We start from the raw sequence: 25019 nt of genomic DNA, 5'->3' as shown, positions 1-25019 counted from the left end.
AGGAGAACACTACGGCGGATGCCTTATCTCAGTTCGCCTCATCCGAAATCGAGAACTATCCAAGGAGTATTTACTTCAAGGTCTTGAAGACCCCTACTATTCATGTCATAAATCTGATAGCACTGGTCGGTGTGGCTAGCTGTTGGATATACCCAATCAAAACCCACTTAGAAATTGGGTGGCTCCCCGACGATGCCCAGGAGGCTCGTAAGTTGTCGGTTAGAGCATTGAGATACTCACTGATTGAAGGCCTTCTTTACAAAAGGTCCTTTGTTATTCCGTACTTAAAATGCTTATGACCTCTTGAAGCAGAGGAGGCAGTAAAAGAAGCCCATGAAGGGATATGTGGACAGCACTTGGGGGGCAGGACCCTCGCTCACAAGATAACTCGGTTGGGGTTCTACTGGCCAACTATGTTAGCCGATGCGAAGGCTTATGTGAAAAAAAATGACAGATGCCAGAGGCACGCTCCAATAGTACGATAGCCCCCAGAGAGGCTTACGTCGATCAGCACACTAATCCCTTTTGCAATGTGGGGAATGGACATACTTGGACCATTTCCTGTAGCATCGGGACAGAGGAAGTTCATTGTAGTAGCACTAGACTACTTCACGAAGTGGATTGAGGCTAAGGCACTAGACAAGATAACCACCAAGCAAATTACTCAATTCTTCTGGGAGAATGTGATATGCCGATATGGAATCCCCCGCATCATTGTCACAGATAATGGGAAACAATTCGATAATGCAGAGTTCAAAGAGTACTGCGATGATAATAGCATAGAAGTTCGCTTCATCTCGGTTGCACATCCTCAGGAAAACGGGCAAGCGGAAGTTGCTCACAGAATCATCCTTGATGGACTTAAGAAGAGGGTGGAACGCTCAAGAAACACTTGGGTGGATGAGTTGTTTCCTATACTATGGGCATATCATACCACCTATAAAGTGACAACTGAAGCTACCCCATTCATGTTGGCTTACAGAGCCGAGGCAGTGGTGCCCCTTGAGATCACTCATGGATCCCTTAGGATCGAAGCTTACGAGCCAGAGATAAAAGAAAAAGGCATGAGGCTCACCCTCGATCTCATTGACGAGGACATGGACGAGGCCAACGCCCACAATGCAGAGCATCAACGAAGAGCCTCCCTCTATTATAATAGACGGGTTAAAGAAAGGTTCTTTCAACAAGGAGATTTAGTTTTGAGGAAGATTGAGGCATAATGAGTAGGGGAGAGAGGAAAGCTATCCCCTAACTGGGAAGGACCTTACAAGGTCAGAAAGACATTGGGATGAGGATCCTACAAGTTAGAGACCCTGAATGGTGATGAAATGCCTCGTACTTGGCATGCTTCGAACCTGAAGGCTTATTATGTTTAGGACATGAAAGACATGTTCCTAGTACTTAGTAGTAAATGGAGGAATAAGGTCTACCAATGCACGGGCATCTAATGAATAAAAGTCCATGAAGGACCGTAAATAGATAAAATCCACACACGGCAAACAAAGCCATGCAAGGCCTAAACACTGAAGGACAATCCATAGTCCAAAATCAGATGATTGGCCAATAGTGGCAACCTCAGAAACAACCCAAAGGCTAGGAAAGCCCCACAAATTTATCATATTTGGGTAATAGCTATGAATAGAACCAATGGACATATTAACAGAGTGCACCTCATCATCATGTGTGTCCATCATCTTGAATAAGTCTTCCGGCTATTGATAAAAGCTAAGAGAGCTCTAGAATCCCAATCCTGAAACTTTTTCTCAAGATTCTTCATCAATGCCTCCAAGGCCATGTGATCCCTCCTTCATTTTTCATTCTTAGTGAAAGAAGCTGCGAAGTAGGTGTTGAACTAATAAGAAAAAAGATATTAGAAATCTAACTTCACGAAATGTATTTGATCGACTAAAGTCTACACTGCAGAGTCTAGCCTACCAAAGGAGGTTGATCAGCCTCCATAAAGGCCCTTGACCAACTGGATATCCCTCGGAAAGGGCTCCAGCAGACCAGCCTCCAAGAAAGGTTTTAAGCCAGCCAGGCTCCTCCTTAAATTTGATGTGTTGAAAGTTCCAAAATGAAGAGGTGTACCTCATACAAGGCATGAGCCCCACACATCTCCATTTCAGGAAGCTGTTCGTCTAATTGGAACAAATTTAATCAATGATCAATTAGGAGGAAGATAGGAACCCTCGACATAGAAGCCTCTAAGGCCATCTTTAACAAGCTTTCTTTGAATTATAAGGACCCATCAAGAAGACGAACATGATAGTTTATGTTCGAGGCCCGTCATGAATGTGATCGAGACGTGTTGTCCAAGAAAGCAAAAATATTTTCCCCTGACCGACCAGAGGGATCATGAATGGACCCCTTGGCCGACCAGAGGAGGCCGAGTAGCTATCCATGAAGATCTTTGACCATCTAAAGGGTCCTCTGATGAGTCCCCCACCCGGAAAGGCACTCCTCGAACAAAAAAGAGAGAAGAAAGACTAAGCCATGACTTGATATTGAGAAAATTGAAGTTCAAGAACTTCCACGAAATAAGGTCCCGAAGGGCCAAGAAGCTCTAGAAATTGAGGTTACGGTCGACTAGGGCCTCAAGTGCTTGGTCTCTATGGCTGACCAAGAGTCCTTGAAGCTGACTCCTCCACATGAAGGGGTTAGGCCGACTAGGACGTCCTCGAAAGAACGTCTCCAGACATCCGGAACTAATAGGGATATCCCCCAAATGAAGGTTCTAAGAAAACCATGAACTAGAGCCAAGGGATGCTCCTGGTGAAGACAAGAACTTCCACGGAAATAAGTTTCGTAAAGAACAGAATGTTCACGAGAACAAGTTTCATGAAGAGTAAGATGCTCACGGAGGTGAGAATCTGGCATACCAAGAGTTAGTGATGCTTAGTCCTCCACAAGGAAGGATTAGGCCGACTAGAACCCCCACGGAGGGAAATATGTTTCGTGAAGAGTAGAACACTCAGGAGAACCCTGTAGGTTGATTTAGACCCTCCTGAAGGATTTTCGGTGTAACTCATTTGAAATTCCTTGAGAATTCTTGAAAAAATAGGCGCCCAACGAGAACAAGTTTCGTGAAGACTAAAACGTCCACGAGAATAAGTTTCGCGAAGGCTAAAGAATTCATGAGAACAAATTTCATGAAGACTAGGACGTCCATAAAAGCAAGTTTCATGAAGAAAAGGACGTTCAATAGGAAACGATCAGAAAAGCATGGTTGAGGCTAAACACAAGTCGTTAGTCTTATTTGAGGATTGATTACACTAATCACCATGATTATCAAAACTTATAGAAGTTAGAATAAGATTATATTTTCAGCTAAATAAGTTCCATGAAGGCCAGAGTGCTCACAAGCAGTGGACATAACGTTCTCCTCCTGACGGATCAGACTACCCTGCAGGAGGCTCCCAAGGTTTATTAAGACCACTCCCGGCCGACCAACCCACAAGTGGGGGCATATGGCTGACCAGGAGCCTTCCTATCAGAGCCATGACGGCCACAACTTACGTGCGGGGAAGCCACGGCCGACCAGGCAACAAATGGAGGCCTTTTGGCCTACCAGAAGCCCCTGTATCAGAGCCGTGATGGCCACAACTTACGTGCGGGGAAGTCCCGGACGACAGGCAACATTTGAAGGCCTTTTGGCCTACCAGAAGCCTCTCTATCAGAGCCATGACGGCCACAACTTACGCACGGGGAAGCCTCGGCCGACCAGGAAACATTTGGGGGTCTTTTGGCCTACCAGAAGCCTCTGTATCAGAGCCTTGAAGGCCACAACTTACGCGCGGGGAAGGCCCGGCCGACCAGGCAACATTTGGGGGCCTTTTGGCCTACCAGAAGCCTCTGTATCAGAGCCTTGACGGCCACAACTTACGCGCGGGGAATGGCCGGCCGGCCAGGCAACATTTGGAGGCCTTTTAGCCTACCAGAAGCCTCTGTATCAGAGCCTTGACGGCCACAACTTATGCGCGGGGAAGCCCCGGCCGACCAGGCAACATTTGGAGGCCTTTTGGCCTACCAGAAGCCTCTGTATCAGAGCCTTGATGGCCACAACTTATACGCGGGGAAGCCCCGGCCGACCAGGCAACATTTGGAGGCCTTTTGGCCTACCAGAAGCCTTTGTATCAGAGCCTTGACGGCCACAACTTATGCGTGGGGAAGCCCCGACCGACTAGGAAACATTTGAAGGCCTTTTGGCCTACCAGAAGCCTCTATAGCAGAGCCTTGACGACCACAACTCACCTCCGTTGTGGCATTGGCCTATCAGCCAACAAATTAAGGTCTTTTTACTCACTAAAGGCTCTTGTGGAAGAGCCTTGAGACCCTAAAAAAACTTCTCTAGAGGCCTCCTTGAGTTGTCCTGTGGAGATGTTTGGAAAAGGATAACTCCCAGTGGAACTAAGTTTCGTAAGGACTAGAACGTCCACGAGAACGAGTTGGTTGGAGTGCATAAACATCCTGCAAGATAAGTTTAAGCAAATTTAGTGAAGCACAAGACTTCCTACAAAGGAAAAGTTCGGTAGAACATAGAGAGGTTGGCAAGAACGAGTACAGAACTTCCATCAGGATGAGTACACAACGTTCGTTGAAACAGCCGTCGCTGAACCCTGAGGAACTCAAAGGCAGCTTTGAAATTAATTCCATGGGCTATCAAGGACCACAAGAGCATAACAAGGTTAGTAGAAACCTAGTACTCTTAGTGAGAAGTTAAAAAAAAGTGGGGGGCAGGAACCCCTGGGCAACCACCTCCAGGCCAACCAAGAACTGGCCGACCAGGAGGTGGCCGACCAGAACCCTCTACCCCAAAGTGGCCGAGCAGCCCATTTTAGGGGCTTGAGGCCGAGCAGAGCCTCTTGCCCCAGGAGTTTCTGCTCGACCCCGAGGCCCCCTTTCGAAATTTTTTGAAAAAATAAGAACAAAATAAGAAAAAATCAGAAAAATTTTGAAATTTTTTAAATTTTCAGGATTTTGAGATTAAGCCCAGATTAGTGCCGATTAGTGAAATTAAGCCCCGGTTAGGGCCGATTAGTGTATATTAAGCATAATTACCCTAAGTTAGGGAAAATTAGTGATTTGTATGATTGAATTAGCCCCGATAAGGGCCGTTTAACCCATTCACTCTTATAATTAGTATGAATTAGGGATAATTAGTATCTCATACATACTGATTAGTCTTGATTAGCCCCGATTAGGGCCGATTAGCCTCGATTAAGGCCAATTAGTGCATTATAGCTTAAAATTAGGCTCTTTTGAGCCTAATTAGCAACTTGTACATGGAAATTAACCCCTATTAGGGTCAATTTGCCCCGATTAGGGCCGACTAGCAGCTTTCACCCTATAATTAACCTTGACGAAGGTTAAGGGGTGATAAACGCTCGCATTATATTCCCGATTAGGACCGTTTAGTGTTGAACACCATCCAAATAGTCCCTACGTGGCCCTTAAGTGTGTATTCACACGATAATAAGCCATTGTAAATGTGTAGGTCGTTCCACACTTTACGATAATACGGCGATACCCATGAAGAGCCGATACCCATGAAGGGCCGATACCCGAAAAGGGCCAAAAGTACCCGAGTCGCGATTAGACCATTATAACTTCCACGAAAACTTGAGCAGTATTCACGGAAGTTGAGGGGCAAATGATATGGATAAAAATACGTCCTAAAGACACATTAATAACACATTAATTGCATTTGGGTTTCTTGTCCGAAAAGTCCAACACAGGCCTGTCTGGTACAACCTTTGTAGCAGGCATGTCTGGTTTAAGCTTCGTAGCAGGCCTGTGTGATTTAAGCTTCGTAACAGGCCTACGATGGCTCAAACAACCAAGGCCCAGCAGTGGAGGTCATCCAAGTCCACGAACATTAGCTGTTCATGGACTAGGCCTAATACGGCTGGAAGAGCAGAGACATGTGTTCTAAACGGACTCAAAGTCCTACATAGAAGGTTCTGGATCCCCTTCCCCAAGAGGACTCCTATTCACCATCTAAGTTGGAGACTTGTCCACCAAGTCTCCCAACAGAAGTCTAACCCTAGACTCACCACTATATAAAGGGCTCTACCCCTCAATCTAGAACTATGTTTTTGGATTGATTCTCTACAACACAGAAATACGTAGGCATCTTGCAAGGACCGATAGTCCTGAACGCAAGAGCAGCCATTAAAGCTCGAAGCACACCAACCCTAGAATTAAATACAAAAGTAATCAGGTTTTTATTCCACAACATATGCATGTAATAATAAATGTATGCATGTGTGTATTTTTAATCACTATATAATATGTATAAGTATGCATGTACTAGTAAATGTATGCATCTGTGTATTTTTAATCACTATACAAAATGAGTAATAAACAACTATTCATATTATTTATGCAACAATGAATAGATTTTTAATAAATGAATGATTAGATGAAATAAATATTAATGTAATATTAAAGATTTGAAATAAATATATGTATTTTTGATCAAATATATAATAATAACTTAGATATAAATTTGCATATTAATGATGTGTTAATTAAGGGAATAAGTGTGAAATAAATTTTATATAAGTAATAATTTTTGAAATAATATTTATTAAATATTAATGAAATTATTAATAATTAATTTTGTTATATAGTAATGAGTTTGAATAAATATAAGCATTAAATATATAATAATGAATGTGTACTAATGGTTGAAATGAATATTTTTATAGATATTAATTAGAGTATTTATGATTAAATTTGTCCACTAAACCCCTAAATTGTTGTATTATAACTCAATAGCCCGTGCACAGACATACTCTAGATTGTGCTAATTGAAACTATTTTCGCTGTAATTATTGACGATATATTTATGTTGTTACCTAATGTATGAATAATTTATTTGTTTATGCATATAAGCACAAGTGATTGAGTTATGTTTGTAATGGTGCCTTCGCAGGAAGTAACAAATTATGTTAGTATACATTTTTTTCACTTCATAATTAAATGGTAACTATAACATGTTTATTCTTAGAAAGTAAAATAAATACAAGTGATTATGTGTGTCTGATGTATATCAATCACTTTAAATATAAATAATTAATAACTTATTTATGTAATATACCTTAATTTTTAGAATTAGATTAATAATTGAATAATAGAATAAAAGGATTAAAATTAGATAAGGACTAGGATTTAAAATTGAATTAGATTTATGGGCCTAAATTTGGATCAGATTCTAATATAAATAACTTGTAGGTTAAGATATAGGGTTTTGTATCGTTATAAATGCATCTTTTCGTCTTCCATAAAATTCGTAGGGCTCTTCTCAGCAAAAATCAACAATCTTGTAAAATCCGTAGAAAATTTATCGTAAGTCAGAATTCGTTGATTCTGGACTTTTCGGAAAGATCTTTTCATTATCTACAACTTTCATGTTTCGTATTTTCCAATAAAACATCGTTTAAAGGGTCATAAAGAGTAAATTCAGATATGATCAGGTTTAGAGGTAAGTTTTCGATCAATCTTGCTAGTGTTTTCAAAATTGTGCGATACATGTATTTTTGATTATCAAAACTTGGGCTAAGTGATGATATATTTGAAAGTATTATGTGTTACAAGTATACGTATTGTTGTATCTCGGTGGTGTCTAGATGATAATTCTGGATCTTTGATTTGTGCCATGGTTTGTGAAAGTATCGAATAAGAACTTAGGACCGGAGTCACCGGATTGTAGTGATAGCTTTCAGAAAATTTAGGACCGTTATCACCGGGTTGTAGTGGTCGTGCATGAGTTATTGATTTTGAATTATTATTGTTTATGTGGTATGGATATTGTGTGTATCGAATAAGAATAAGAATATGTATTAAAAAATTTTGTTTTGTATATCGTATCGTATAGATTATCGTATTTGTTATATGTGTACAAGTTACTTGGCCAACTAGGATCGATTATTTTCTTGCTGGGTTATATAGCTCATTACTTATAATTTCAGGTTTCGCTTAAGAGTTCGAGTTTGATAGCATTGGAGTTCGAGGACCTTAGATTCATAGTAGATTAACTTTTGGACTTCCGCTTTTACATGTGCTTTTATAATAGTCACCATTGTAATAGAATTTTGTATTAGTAAATTTGTTTTATATTAGTTTTGATATAGAATTAATAGTTCGGAAGTGCGGGCTGTTACAATTTATTAACTATTTAACATATTTATGTGTTAGAAATGTGATTGATGAGTCATACTATAGAGGAAATTGACGTCAATATTGTAAGTTTACTCACTGAATGACACATGATACTTTCCGTCCCAATAACTTCCTATTTTGGGATGTTCCAACAAATTGTTAACGTTTCCTAAAATAACATATTATCTTTATAATGACTCCAAAATTTACCTCCGCTTTCTTAATTTATCTTCAACATAATTCATTTTTTTAATCTCCGTGTTTAACAACGATGTTAACAATCTATGAGACCGTGGCAGTATATGATATATGTGATAAATGATTAATAATGAAGTATAAATCATACATATATGTATAAGTAATTTATTTTATTTTTTATTTCATTGAATTTAATATAATATTTTGCTATTTCATTATGTTTGAGGACGAGGTTAGATTGATGACAAAAAAGAATATACGAGTATGTATGTGTGTGTATGTCCCTATATTGTATTAATTTTTATATATGTATATATTTATTGTATACATGTATATATGTATGCATATATTAATTATACAACAATTGATAAGTTTTAATAAATACATGATGAGGTAAGTTAAATATTATATAGATATTAATATAGGAGTATAATTGTCATATGAGTTAATTTATTCAACAAACCCTTCTTACACGATGTTAACAACCTATGAGACGACGTGGAGTATATAATATATGTCACATAATTATTAATATTGAAGTATAAATGGTACATATGTGTTTAAATAATTTATTTTATTTTAATTTCATATACTTTAATATAATATTTGGTCATTTCATTGTGCTAGAGGAAGATGTTAAATTGATTACAAATAAGAATATACGAGTATGTATCTATGTGTGTATATGAATGTATGTATACGTGTGTATGTGTGTGTATGTTTGTTTGTATCCATGAATGTATGTATATATGTATGTTTGTTTATTTGTATGTATGTATATATGTATGTATGTATATATTATATATATATATATATATTTATTATATGTATGTATATATATATGTATGTATATATTAATATATGTATGGACATATTAATTAGACAATAATTAATAATTTTTAAAAAATGAATGAAAGTGAAATAAATGTTATATAGATATTAATGTATATTAATGTAGGGGTATGATCATCATATAAATTAAATTGCTCATGAAACCCCCATATTGTTTTATTATGTATATAATAGATAGATATGAACAATCTATATAAACAAATCATACGTTATACCCTTATAAAAACTAATAAATTAATATTAAGTAAATATAATTAATTCATGTAGATGTAAATATCATTAATAAATATTATTTAAATATATAGTGTTAGATATAGTTGATGATATCAGGATATAAACTATCAGAGTTTATTATCAGGACTTAATATCAGTATTTACTAAAGTTAACGTCATCAGTACTTGTCTATTAGTACTTGATGATCAGCATTTTCGATCAGGATTTAGTCACTTCAGTAGATATCCAAGAAGAAAAGGCATTGCAAAATTCAAGGCGGTAAAGGACTTTATTTCAGAAGCAATCATACATGGATATGTATTAGGTTTCCTTATTGTAATAGAATATGATTCCTTACTAATTGTGTAACTGTGCAATATATAAGCACATATTAGGTTTACACTATATGTGTTACGAATTAATATATCTCACTGATAACCTAGAAGTTCTCGAGGATAATTGTTCATCCTTTGAGAGAGTACTTTTGTAATCAGTTTTTATCTGTTAATATAAAAATTGTTGATATCGTTAAGCTTTATCGAATTGTTTGCATAAAATATATTCACCCCTCCCCAGTTATTTCACGGACCTAACAATTGGTATCAGAGCTTTCTATTGATATACAAATAGTTTAAGATCTAAAAATCAATCTTTAATGGTAGAAAAAGAATAACAACAGAATCCACCACCACCACCCCTAGCTGTAACGCCCTTCAGACCCGGGGTATAAGTTTGGGGGTTACTAGCTAATCACCAAACCTGTACAATCTGATTAACACATAATCAAGAAATGAATTGAAACCCCTTTAACACTAACTAGGATCTTTTTAGGTTGAAGTATGAAAATAAGAACCAGTAATTACTTTTATTACAAACCAAATTCAAAATCTCACAAACTCTCTTTATTACAAACCATTGTCTAATCAGTTTTAAACTAAGTTCATCTTTTATTCAAACACACACTAACTATCTACACGCCACCTATTCGGGAAACTCAAAGCTTTCTTCCTGGATTGGGATCAACACCTTGGGTATGAGAGGATCCCGAGGCTTGACCCGCTTCTTTACCACTCGAGTCTGATGGGTTTCATATTCCTTCTTAACTGAAAACAAGAAGGTGGATAACAATAAAAAGGGTGAGCCAAAAATTGCTCAACAAGTCCGCAAAATATAAATAGTGTTAAAGCAATTTAAATGAATCCGTAACTCGGGTATATCTGCAAAGATATAACCCCGCGAGAATAGAAAGAAGGCCATTACTGGCGAATATAAACGAACTAAACTGGACACAAGTTCGCATCTATACCCTGCTGATCAGCCAGGATACAAGGCAGATCTATATCCCACTATATAGATATTATCGGGTACCCAGGAACTACGGCCCATCTCAAGGATCCGGTTATGTCCCGGTCCTTAGGATTAAGTAAACTTAATCCCCAAGTATCATTATCCAGTCCACGGAATAGCAACCGGAACCATCGGTATACTTTGATATATTCTAATCACCAGAATATATCAATAATTGTGAGTAACAATTGGAGTATGAACAATGAATTCAAATGAAAAGGATAAATCAAGAATCGAAATGAAATATGAACAAGGGAATCAAAAGAGTACAAGCGTGATAAAAATCTGAAGAAATATATCACTATTCTGAAAGTAGAATATGGGAAAAACTTGCCTTCTGTGCGACTCACTGCAATTAAGTCACCTTCGTCTATCACTTACTTGACCTGCCTTGTTGGCTTAGCTTCTGTTAGCAAAAATAGACTGGTTAAGTCATTTCGTACTTCAATTGCATCTTGAATCGACTTTACATCGTTCCTATTATCTACCCATGCGCTTATGACTGACTCGTATATTATATATTAGCAAGTAAGACTCGATTAACCACATAATACACATAAGCACATAATCATTTTTATAGTTAAAATAATTTTTAGAATCAAAATCGACTTGCTGATCGCTCAACTGATCACCATCTGACTCATTTCCCATTTTTCCGGAATTTTTCGGACTCGTCTCGGTACGCACTTCGACTAATATTCAACAAATAACAAAGTCAACTAATTTCTAGAAGAAATTAGACTTTAATATTATTTTTAATGAAAAGAATTCATTTTTCTGAGTCAAAGGGCTTTCGTTTCGCTCAAATCGGTCTAACGGTCTAATTAATATCAGTTAAACACTGATAATTCAATTTATTATTCAATATAAATAATTATTATTAATTTTTAGAACCCTAAAATGATTTTGAAATAATTATTTAAGAAAAATCAGAGTCAAAAATGATTTTTCTATAATTTTTGGAATTAAAATGAATTTGTTATGATTTATTGAAATTATTTGATTAATTATCGAAATAGTTAATCATTTTTAAATAATTAATAAATAATAATTAACTAATAAATAATTAATAAGTAATTATTCAATAATTTAAAATAATTAATCCCTAATTATTAGGATTAATTACAATTTATTACAAATATTTACAATTTATTATTACTTACTCGATTAGATCGATTATTTACAAATAAATAATCGATACAACTAGCTGTTACGTTATTTATCGAATAATCAGTTGTTATTCGAATCATATTCCAACTCAACGATCAACTACTTGTATAATTACGAGTTGTTCACCTTTCTCGTATAATTATTGTATTATTACGATTATTATTACAACTTATACGATTTAATCGATCATCTGTATTTAATTATTCGTTACGAATAATTATTCTGATATTCTTCGTATAATTAACTATCGCTCGAATAATAATAAGAATCTAACTCGTCGTTCAATTATTCATTTGGATACGAGTTACTCGTTTTATTCGACTAATTATCGAACCATTAAGTATATGATTCAATTATTTTTATTCTTATTTATTAATTAATTATTTAATTATTAATTAATAGACAAATAAATAAATTATTAAATAAATAATTAAATAATTACATAAATAATCAATTTCGACTTTCTAAATTAATAAAATAATTTAGAAATTAATTATGGAAATTTTCAGAATTGAAAACTAATTTTTAATAGATATTTAGAATTAATAAAACTGATTTTTAATTTTATAAAATATAATTAAATAATAAAAATTCAGAAACAGAAACAGGAACAGGAAACTGATTTGGGGCTTTTTAGGATCAAACCCGGGTCGTTTCCCGGGTCGTAACCGGGTCGACTCGGGTCGCTCAAGAACAGCGGCGGGTCGTCGGCCGGAGAAGCAGATTCCGGCGACCCCTCCCCAGTTTTCGGCAGCCATCAAATCTCGACCAAAACGAGATGAAATCGAGTGATTCAAAGAGGGCTTTCACTCAGTTTCATCCCAGGAACTCGACCCTAACGTCCAAAACAACCGGCGATTGCTGAATTGTCTTCTCCGACCAAAAGCAGAGCTTTTCTGACGGGTTAAACCGGAAAAACGGATCTTCTTAAAATGGAAACTAAACTCGATGATTCGGATGTTAAATCAAAGCTTAAAACATTTACAATCGATCCCCCACCACCACAACAGTCACAGATCAATCAATAATTCAGAAAATTAAAAACAAAATCATCAAAATTTCAAGACTTCGTTTATCACTTTCAGGGAATCGTGGTCCAAATATATACTCGAATCGATTTTACACAACCTAAAGAAGCTATATCAATCATCAATAACATCTAATAACCCCTGGAATTAAAAGCCCTAATTCGATGCATAAACCCTAAAAATTAAATTGAAAAATGATGCAGTTAAACATGAAATTGATAGTAAAATCAGATAGTAGAGCTCAAGAGATTTCGATTGACTACTTACATGTCTGATTTGGAGGTCGGAATCACGATCAAATCTCCGGTTGAAATTAAGAACACCAAACCCTAATTTCTGGAAGTTTGGGGAAATTGCAGAATTTTTCTGATTTTTAATTAAATAATTAAGAATAATTAGGGTATTTATAATATGAAAAATAATACCCCTAAATAAAATTAAGGGGCTAATTACACATCTAATAAAAATATTTGGCCCTAATTTTTATACTTTTTGAGTATTAAAATTTAATTTATAAATATTTTATATATACAATATATATGCCAAAATTTCCCAAAAATTGTGAATAATGCAAAAATACAAAGAAATGGTATAAATAAAAGTCCTATAATTTTATAAAAATAAAAATGTGATTTTTGTGGGGTTTTTAACACCCAATGGGGCCCGGAAAAGTCATTTTTCGTAAAACGAGAAAATTTATAAAATACCTAGATATTCAGAATAATATGATGTTAAAAGCCGTTTGATGAAAAATAAGGCCCATTATTTTATTTAAAATACTTGCTTTAAAATCATGGTTTGGGTCGTAAGACGTTTGAAATGAAAGCGATATATGCAAAATAAAATATCTGAAAAATATCTTAAAAATACCGGAATGACACAGAATGCACGTAACATATAGCAATTAGGGTTTGACAGATAATTACATATAATGACACATTAATACACATAATTTATTATAAATATGATATAATACATACATAAATTTCTTAGACGTTACATCCTTCCCCCCTTAATAGGATTCTGTCCTCAGAATCTCACTATCAAAACAAATGAGGATAATTCTCTAATATTTCACTCTCAAGTTCCCAGGTTGATTCTTCAACCATAGGGTTTCTCCACAAAACTCGCACTAAAGATACAGACTTATTTCTCAACACTTTCTCTCGCCGATCTAAAATTCTTATCAGCTGTTCTACAAATGAAAAATCAGGTTGGATATCTATCGGTTCATACTCGATTACATGTCTAGAATCAGGATGGATATCTATCGACACGTGAAACTGTAATATCTGGGATATATCGTGTAATTATTTTTGCTAAATAAATAATTAATATATGTGTTCAGTATCTATTCTGTGAATTAATTGTTAAGTGTTAAATGTGTTTGGATGTTTAAAAATATTATTAATTGAGTATTTTAATTTTGATATGTCCAAAATAAAATATAGATAATTTTCATATCTTCCTAATTATTTTTATGTTGATTTATGGATTTATAAGGATCATATGAAATTTATAAAATCTTTTTCCGAGTATTTAAAATCTATTTTATAAAAACGGGAACCAATCGACGTCATCCGTTGTTACGTTTTTGGAACCCGAAACTCTTCCGGGAACTCCTTCCTAACCTAATTGTAATATTCCGAGCATATTCCATGTTTCGACTTTTTCGATCCGGCGTACGGTTTGTCCTGCGCGGGTCCCCGCGCAACATTTTCGATACAATATTTATTTCGGTAAATCAATAAAACTCGTATTTTCGATAAACGGGAGCTTTTTATTAACCTATCCCAATTATCACCTCGTAGTACGTGTAACTAGGCGCTGAGACCAAGACCGCAGTACAAATTGTACTGGTTTGGAGAATTATCCCGAAAATCGATACCGTTTGGATCAGTTTTTATAAATAAACGTACTGTTTTATATCCGGAATGATCCAACGGGATACTAATTTTCCGTAATTATAAATAGCCTTTACCGTATTTTATTTCGTATCAAAAATCATTTGCAGTCAGTAATTATATAAATTTCCAGAGAAAATTCATATATTCATAAACCTTTCTAAGAATCAAACCAACAATCGGAGGTGTTACCGGAGTCCGTTTGAAAAGCTCGAGTACTCAATCCAAAGGTCTTGAGGTGTTATATCAGATTCTGTGTTCCAAATCACTGCAGAAATCAAGGTTTATTTTCTGAAAAATTATTTATTTTTGAATTAATTTTATTAAAAATATGAATTTTTGTTTGGATGATTGTTTGTATGATTTGATGCTTGCATGTTGTAGAGCTTGTTTTCCTGATGATTTTCATATGTCATACGTCTAATTTGGAGTTCAATAACATGTTCAAAATTGAGTTTGATTTTCGAATTTTGAAATTAGGGTTTATAACCCGTATGAATGTTTTCAATTGAAATTTGAGGGTTTTTGATTTAGGGGTTATTAGCTGTTGATTTATAGTGGATTATGTTCCTTATGAAAGAATGAAAAGTTTATATGGAACGACAAGTGCGAAGAAAGTTTTCAGAAATTGAAGCAACGATTAATCACATCACCTGTTTTGTCACTTCCAGACGATCAAGGGAATTTCGTAATTTATAGCGATGCTTCTCATAAAGGACTAAGATGCGTTCTTATGCAGCACGATAAGGTGATTGCGTATGCGTCAAGGCAATTAAAACCACACGAACAGAAATATCCTACTCATGATTTGGAGCTAGCAGCCATAGTTTTCGCTTTGAAAATTTGGAGAATTATCTATATGGAGAAAAGTGCGAGATTTTCACGGATCACAAAAGCTTAAAGTACATATTCACACAAAAGGAACTTAATATTAGGCAAAGGAGATGGTTAGAATTGATCAAGGATTACGACTGCTCGATTAATTATCATCCTGGTAAAGCGAACGTTGTAGCAGACGCGTTAAGTCGGAAGGAAAAGTTAAATGTGTTATCAGTACCTGAAGAGATATATAAGGAGTTTCATAAACTGGAATTGGAGATTAAAGTTTGCAGGCCTAATAAAGCAAAAGTGTACAGTATGACTTTTCAGCCGGAGTTGCTAGAGAAAATAAATAAATGTCAGGGAGATGTAATGGATCAAGATATAAATCCTTTGGTAGGTGAGGAATTGTGCACGCAGAAGGATCATCAAGGTATTCTGAGGTTTTTTCTAGAATTTGGATTCCACCGGTGATGGAGCTGAAGAATGAAATTTTACAGGAAGCACATAATTCAAGATATTCCATCCATCCAGGGAGTACCAAAATGTACAGAGATTTAAAGGAAAGTTATTGGTGGCCAGATATGAAGAGGGAAATTGCGGAATGGGTTAGCAGATGTTATATATGTCAGAAAGTTAAAGTCGAACATCAAAGACCAAGTGGATTTCTACAGCCATTGGAGATTCCAGAGTGGAAGTGGGAACATATTGCCATGGATTTCATAGTTGGATTACCAAGGACCAGGGCTAATCATGATTCCATTTGGGTTATAGTGGATAGACTTACCAAGTCAGCTCATGTTCTGCCTATAAATGAAAGATTTTCGCTCGACAAGTTGGTCCATATGTACCTAAAGGAAATTGTAGTTCGTCATGGAGTTCCTGTGTCTATCGTATCTGATCGAGATCCAAGATTTAATTCAAGATTTTGGAAAAGTTTTTAAGAATTTTTGGGAACGAGATTGAAAATGAGTACGGCTTATCACCCCCAGACGGCCGACCAAAGTGAATGAACGATTCAGACGATTAAGGACATGTTACGTGTTTGTGCTATTGATTTCAAAGGAAGTTGGGACGATCATTTACCTCTCATAGAATTTGCTTATAACAACAGTTATCATGCCAGTATTGGGATGCCACCCTATGAAGCCCTTTATGGACGTAAATGCAGATCTTTAGTGCATTGGGATGAAGTAGGAGAACGCAAAATATTTGGACCGGAATTAGTACAACAAACAAAGGAAGTGGTTGAAATTATCCAGAAGAGATTAATAGCCGCACAGGACCGTCAAAGGAAATATGCAGACCAGTCCAGGAAAGATTTGGAATTCGAAGAAGGAAACTTGGTATTACTAAAAGTATCACCGTGGAAAGGACTAACGAGGTTTGGAAAGAAAGGAAAGCTGAGCCCAAGATATGTCGGACCTTTTGAGATTCTAAAGCGTGTTGGCAAAGTAGCTTACGAGTTGGCGTTACCTCCGCACATGGAGCACATTCACAATATTTTTCACGTATCAATGCTTAAGAAATATAATCCAGACTCCAGGCATGTAATAGAATATGAGCCAATAGAGCTTCAGGCAGATTTGTCATATGTAGAGAGTCCGATAGAGATTTTAATGAAAAGAGAGAAGGTATTGAGAAATAAAGTGGTGAAGCTAGTAAGAGTGTTATGGAAAAACCCAAAGGTTGAAGAGTCAACCTGGGAGTTGGAAAGTGATATGAGAGAAAAGTACCCTCATTTATTTTCTTAGGAGATTCTGAGGACATAATCCTTTTAAGGGGGGAAGGATGTGAAAGGTATATGTCCTAAGTCCAATCATGTATTAGGATTTAGGAATAACTTCCTGTGTAATCTGTTTTAATTTCATTGATATTAATAAAAGACTAGTTTTGTTTTTATTACGGGCTCTATCTATTTAAGTGTTTAAATAAGATATACCATAGTTTAGAGTAAAGCTTTTTATGGATTATGATGAGATTATAATAGTGAGACCTAAAAGATGATAACTATAAACTTAAATAGTTCCTGATCATAGGATTACTAACAGGTAATTAATAATCCGCAAAGATCGGTACATACTATGCTTGCTTCATTATGAAGGATGTCTGTTCTCATAGACATTTGTGTGGTGACACTATAGCTAGTATGTAGGTGCTTATTATAGAATAAGTTTACTAAACATGACTTGCACAGCTGAACAACTGATGGAGTTCACTCACGTGTCAGCAGTTGTTCACATAGTGATAGTTGTACAAGTATCCTTAGACTTGAGGTCATCATAGTCATCTTCTGTACACTGAACTATGCTTTGGTTTAGTTCTTAGTCTCTAGGGACAATTATTAGGGCTCTACTGGGTATAGGAATTTGTACACGAAGATAGTGTATGATCAATAAAGGATCTACCCCTTCCAGTGAAGGAAGCGAATGTTCAAGGCTGATCCACTTATGCTAGTTCAGGAATCTCTGGCCAGAGTAAATGAAATTAAAAAGGAGTTTCTGATTTGCATAGAACTAAGCATAGTAAATGGTAAGCAGGTGATTAAATTAGATAGGCTTGACACGAGATCCATGCCTTGTATTTAATCGGGACATTGTAGGGTAGAAAGAGTTTATTGTACGGTAACTATTCACTAAATAGGTTCTTGGTATTCTAAGTAGTGAATTCGTATTATCCAGATAGTCGCGATATGCTGAGAAGTATCCCTCACGATGTAGAATAAATATGATTAATTAATTAATCATATTTAATAAATTTGAGAATTTATATAAATAATGATAAAATAGTTTTATTATTATTTATTTCTACTACCGGCTTAATATTGAACCTACAGGGTCACACCATAAAAAGAGAATAATTTACTGGTGGAGGAATTAATTAATAATGGCTAATAATTATTTATTTATGAAATAAATAATTAATTGGAAAATTTAATAATTGATTAAATGAGATTTAATTGATTATAAATTAATTAAGAAAAGTTCTTAATATTATTAATTAAATGATTTAATTTTTGGAAATTAAATCAAGAGAGAGAATTATTTCTAAAGTGTTTAGAAAAAGGATTAATAATTAAAAGGTGTTTTAATTATTAATGAGAATAATAAATGGGATAATAATAATAATATTTATGGGAAAATTTCAGCTGCAAATTTTGCCTATAAATATACTATTATAAACCCTATTTTGATTCCAACCCCAAAATTTTATAAAACCTAATTCTCTCCACCTCCTTCTCCTCCTTAACGTCGTTTTCTTGGTGGATACCGGTGGAGTGCTTCACGTTTGAGGAGCAACTGCTAAGGATCTCCGATCGTTGCTTTTGGATCGCATATTAAAGGTTAGTAATCGATCCCTATGTTTTTAATCATGATTTATATGCTTTTATTTGGATTTTATATGTGTAAAAGTGTTTTACCATGCCTCCGGTGCGATTAAAATTCAACAATGGTATCAGAGCATAGGTTGTATGCATATAGATCTGTGGTAAAAATTTCAGAATTTTATATGCTTGTATGAATTAATTATGATTTTTACAAGTTATATCATGGATTAATTTTGTCTGATGTGAAATCGTTTCTCAGAATAATTTTGAATGTTGATCTGGGTTCTACAAGTGTTGTAGATCGTCTGGATATTTTTTTCATAATTTTATGATGTATAGATTTTTTATTATGAATTTTTGAAGTTCTTACAATTAAATTCAAAATTTAATAAGTATAAATATATGTATATATAGTATATATATATATATGTTTGTATTGTCTGTGTGCTGTGTTGAATGCACGGAGAAAGAAGACAGAGCACAGTACGGCGACACAACACTCGAGGAGAGAAAAAATGGCGACTGAGTGAAAAAGGAGGGAGGACCGCGCGTCGACCACGCGCGCGTGGGGCTCACGCGCTGGCGTGCCACGCGCGGCGCGTGGTAGACACGCGCTGATGACGTCAGCATAGGTGTTAGGGCGCATGGGGCGCGTGGGGCGCGTGAAGCGCGTGGTTGGTTGTCAGACACGCGCTGTCAGACGCGTGTGCGCGTGGCCGCGCGTGAGGGAACTTGTTTCGGCGCGTGCGGGCGCGTGGCGGCTCAGAATTGGGCGATTTTGGTGTTGTTGGATTCGTCTTTACGAGACGCTTCTAATGGTATATTATATGATATTTTATGAAATTGTTTCGAACTGTTTATAGCTAATAGAAGTGTTTTAAAGCTGTTTTTGATCGTTTGAATTGATTTTAAATGCTTCATGTGATACATAGAGATGTATAATGGTTAGACTAATGTGCTAGATGATATAACATGCCTATCTTGATGTTTATTCATATTTATATATGTGATATATGCTTAGTTTATCATGTGATGATAGTTCTAGGTGAACTTAAATGAACATAAGGCATTTGTTAGACAACCTAGTATAATGAAATTGTTTCATAACCTTAATAATAATATTTTGAATACAATCATGAGATTCTTGTGTTTATGAAACACGTAATTGAATATGAATTTTCGATATGAGAGAAAGGATGATTCTGTCAACAACAGATTTCTATCTGTAAGAAAGGGTTATTAAGTGACGCCTCTTGACAATGCTCCACCCGATCTGGGAATCATCTGATTATTGATTATTGATTTGAAATATTTAATTTAAAAGGAAGAATCTCTTTATAATATGATTATGATTGTAACGTAATATAATCCCTCTAAAATTAAATAATATCAAGTAGAAATTGGCCAATGACACAACGGGCTTGTGTCGGTCATAGCCTTCCAACATGATAGAAAAGTAGTTCTTATTTTTGAATCATTGTCGTTTCGTGCTACAGCCGAGGGCTTTGATTTCGAAATAATAAATACTTGTCTATTACATAGAGATGTGTACATTGAATAAAAATCTAAAGGTCATTACGTGCCACAGCCGTGGGCCTTTGGGGACTGATTCAATTGTACGGAATGTTGGGTTAGACTTGACTTAGAATATTGAGTTTGTCGTGCCACAGCCGTGACTCAAGTATTCAAGAGGCTAAAGTTTGATTAGGGAATAACATAAGATGTAATTGACAAGAGTTGTCTGCCTATTGAACATTACATGGCGGTTTGTGCCACATCCGGGGTTGTGTAATGGAATGTAGGATCCCTATTCCCACTAGCATTATGAATGCTTAATTTTTCACATAGGGGGTTGAATAAATTAGATAAACTAGTGGGAGCCACTTATGAATAAAGACCCGATTCATATAGTGTTTTGAAATGAAATTGAATATTTGCTAAGTGTTGTTATGTGTTTATCATTTACAGATTTACAATATACATTATGTCTTCTGCACTATCACTCAGGAGCATACTAGATGCTCACAAATTGACTGGTCCTAATTATGCTGACTGGCTTTGAAACTTGAGAATTGTTCTCAGGATTGAGAAGCTGGAATACGTGATTAACTCACCTAAGCCTACTGAACCTGCTAGTGATGCACATAATGATGAACATGTTGTGTATCGTAAGTGGGTAGATGATGCAAATGTTGCTCAATGCATCATGCTAGCTTCCATGAACATTGAGCTACAGAAGCAACATGAGCATATGGATGCTCACACTATCCTCATACATCTATAAGAGTTGTATGATGTGGCAGGGAGGACAGCTCGATATGAGATATCGAAGGAGTTGTTCAGTTTTAGGATGTCTGAGGGAACATCTGTGAATGACCATGTACTAAAGATGATCAATTTGATTGAACGTCTTGGACAACTTGGTTTTGCCATGGATGGGGAGCTGAGCCAAGACTTGGTCTTGCAATCGCTTCTGAGTTCGTTCTCGCAGTTTGTTGTGAACTTTCACATGAATAAGTTGGATGTCAGCCTGCCTGAACTCCACAACATGTTGAAGACTGCGGAATCGAATTTTCCCCCTAAGAAGAGTTCTGTTCTTCTAATTGGTGAAGGTTCCAATCCTAAGAAAAGGAAGAGGAACTCTTCCAAGAAGAAGAAAGTAGGTGAGAAAACGCCGATTCCACCAAAAGCTGAAGACCCCAAGAGCAAAGTTGTTATGCTTTCACTGTAACAAGTTAGGGCACTGGAAGAGAAACTGCAAGGTTTACCTTGCAGAATTGAAGAAGAGGAAGGGTAGTAAGACTACCGCTTCTGATTCAGGCATGTTCATGATCAAAGTTAATATGTCACTAGGTCAAATTTCTACTTGGGTATTAGATACCGCCTGTGGTTCTCATATTTGCAATTCATTGCGAGGACTAAAGGGAAGTAGGAATCTTGAAAAAGATGAGGTGATTCTACGTATGGGCAATGGAGCAAGGGTTGCGGCCATAGCTGTAGGATCATTTAGTTTACATATGCCTACGGGCAAGACTATTATTTTGAATAATTGTTATTACGTTACCTCTATTGTGAGGAATATTGTTTCTATCCCTATGTTGGGTTTGGATGGTTTTTCATTTATTATTAAGAATAATGAATGTTCTATCCTCAGAGATAATGTTCTTTATGGATGTGGAATTTTAAATAATGGTCTGTATGTATGTGACGTAGAGCATGATCTACTTCAGATTGAACAAACTAATAAAAGAAAACGAGATGATGAAAATCTGACCTATTTATGGCACTGTAGGCTAGGTCATATTAGTGAAAATAGACTTCGGACATTGCATAAGGAAGGGTTACTAGACCCCTTTGATTTTGAATCATATCCTACGTGCGAGTCTTGTCTATTGGGTAAAATGACCAAATCTCCATTTAGTGGACATGGAGAGAGGGCTGCAGATTTGCTAGGATTGGTACACACAGATGTATGTGGACCAATGTCTACGCAAGCCATGGGAGGATTTTCGTACTTCATTACTTTCATAGATGATAGATCTAGATTCGGATATGTGTACTTGATGAAACACAAGTCTGAAGCCTTTGAAAAGTTCAAGGAGTATAAGTATGAAGTGGAGAAACAAACCAAACGTAGTATTATAATTCTTCGATTAGATCGAGGTGGTGAATACTTGAATGGAGAGTTTCTGGATTATCTCAAAGTAAATGGTATAGTCTCCCAGTGGACGCCTCCAGATTGGTATCTGAAAGGAGAAATCGAACTTTGTTAGACATAGTTCGGTCCATGATGAGCTATGCAAATCTTCCAGTATTCCTATGGGGTTACGCATTGGAAACCTCAACATATTTACTGAATAAGGTGCTTTCCAAATCTGTTCCTCAAACTCCGTATGAGATATGGAAAGAAAGGAAACCGAGTCTTAAACACGTTAAGATTTGGGGATGTCCAGCTTATGTCAAGTAAGTTGACCCAGATAAGCAGGAATATCGATCCGTAAAATGTAGTTTTGTGGGATATCCTAAAGAGACTTTAGGGTATTACTTTTACACCGATCATCGGGTGTTTGTCTCCAGACATGCTACCTTCTTGGAAAAGGAGTTTATCCTTGAAGGAAACAGTGGGAGCAAAATTGAACTTGATAAAGTTCAAGAAGCACAAACTACTACGGATCAAGTGAAAACACCTGTTCTGACTGAACAACCTTTTGTGGAACAGCCCATTCATAGAACAGGGAGAGTGTGTCGCCAACCTGAGAGGTAATATGGCCTTGTCATTAAGAATGACAATGAGTTGTCGATCATTGATGATGACGACCCTGTGACCTATAATGAGGCTCTGAGTAGTGTTGACTCAGAGAAATGGCATAGTGCCATGAAATCCGGAATGAAATCTATGTATACGGGATACAAAAGAATGATTAGAGCAAATGGCCAGGTGGAGACCTTTAAGGCCAGGCTTGTGGCAAAAGAATTCAAACAAAGGCAATGGATTGACTTTGATGAAACCTTTTACCTGTAGCCCTGTTATAATCAGTTCGGATTTTGCTTGCGAATGCTGCTTACTACGACTATGAGATCTGGAAAATAGCCAGATGGTTTTCTTTCCAAGAGAAATGAAAACCTAGTGTGTAAGTTGCTGCGAACCATATGTGGTTTAAAGCAAGCTTCTCGTAGATGGAACATCCGTTTTGATGAGACAATCAAAGAGTTTGATTTTATCAAAAACGTAGATGAACCATGTGTCTACAAAAGGGTTAGTGGGAGCGCGGTAACATTTCTTGTATTGTATTGAAATAGAGTTGACACACATAACAACATAGCAGACCCACTCACAAAGCTACTTTCTGAAAGTCACTTTGAACGTCATAAAGACAAGATGGGTATTAGATACTAGAGTGATTGGCTTTAGTACAAGTGGGAGATTGAAAGGAATATGTCCTAAGTCTAATCATGTATTAGGATTTAGGAATAACTTCCTGTGTAATCTGTTTTGATTACATTGATATTAATAAAAGACTAGTTTTGTTTTTTATTACGAGCTCTATCTATTTAAGTGTTTAAATAAGATATACCATAGTTTAGAGTAAAGCTTTTTATGGATTATGATGAGATCATAATAGTGAGACCTAAAAGATGATAACTCTAAACTTAAATAGTTCCTGATCATAGGATTACTAACTGGTAATTAATAATCCGCAAAGATCGGTACATACTATGCTTGCTTCATTATGAAGGATGTCTATTCTCATAGACATTTGTGTGGTGACACTATAGCTAGTATGTAGGTGCTTATTATAGAATAAGTTCACTGAACATGACTCGCACAGCTGAACAACTGATGGAGTTCACTCACGTGTCAGCAGTTGTTCACATAGTGATAGTTGTACAAGTATTCTTAGACTTGAGGTCATCATAGTCATCTTGTGTACACTGAACTATGCTTTGGTTTAGTTCTTAGTCTCCAGGGACAATTATTAGGGCTCTACTGGGTATAGGAATTTGTACACGAAGATAGTGTATGATCAATAAAGGATCTACCCCTTCTAGTGAAGGAAGCGAATGTTCAAGGCTGATCCACTTATGCTAGTTCAGGAATCTCTGGCCAGAGTAAATGAAATTAGAAGGGAGTTTCTGATTTGCATAGAATTAAGCATAGTAAATGGTAAGCAAGTGATTAAATTAGATAGGCTTGACACGAGATCCATGCCTTATATTTAATCGGGACATTGTAGGGTAGAAGGAGTTTATTGTATGGTAACTATTCACCGAATAGGTTCTTGGTATTCTAAGCAGTGAATTCGTATTATCCGGATAGTCGCGATATGCTGAGAAGTATCCCTTATGATGTAGAATAAATATGATTAATTAATTAATCATATTTAATAAATTATAGCGATGCTTCTCATAAAGGACTAAGATGCGTTCTTATGCAGCACGATAAGGTGATTGCGTATGCGTCAAGGCAATTGAAACCACACGAACAGAAATATCCT

The 25019-nt window shown here is 36.0% G+C and overlaps 1 protein-coding gene across 1 annotated transcript in view; it reads left to right on the top strand.

The window, feature by feature from the left end:
- Positions 1 to 530: 530 nt before the first annotated feature.
- Positions 531 to 25019, top strand: part of LOC141674446 (uncharacterized) — a 95059-nt gene continuing 70570 nt past the window's right edge. The window contains exon 1 of the mRNA XM_074481155.1: positions 531 to 1126. Coding sequence (XP_074337256.1) covers positions 531 to 1126 — 596 coding nt within the window. The remainder of the gene's footprint in view (positions 1127 to 25019) is intronic.

This window comes from Apium graveolens, chromosome 7 (assembly GCF_009905375.1).
Source record: "Apium graveolens cultivar Ventura chromosome 7, ASM990537v1, whole genome shotgun sequence".
NCBI lineage: Eukaryota > Viridiplantae > Streptophyta > Magnoliopsida > Apiales > Apiaceae > Apium > Apium graveolens.
Note: the sequence above shows the minus strand (reverse complement) of the source record. Positions and strands in the feature narration are given on the sequence as shown.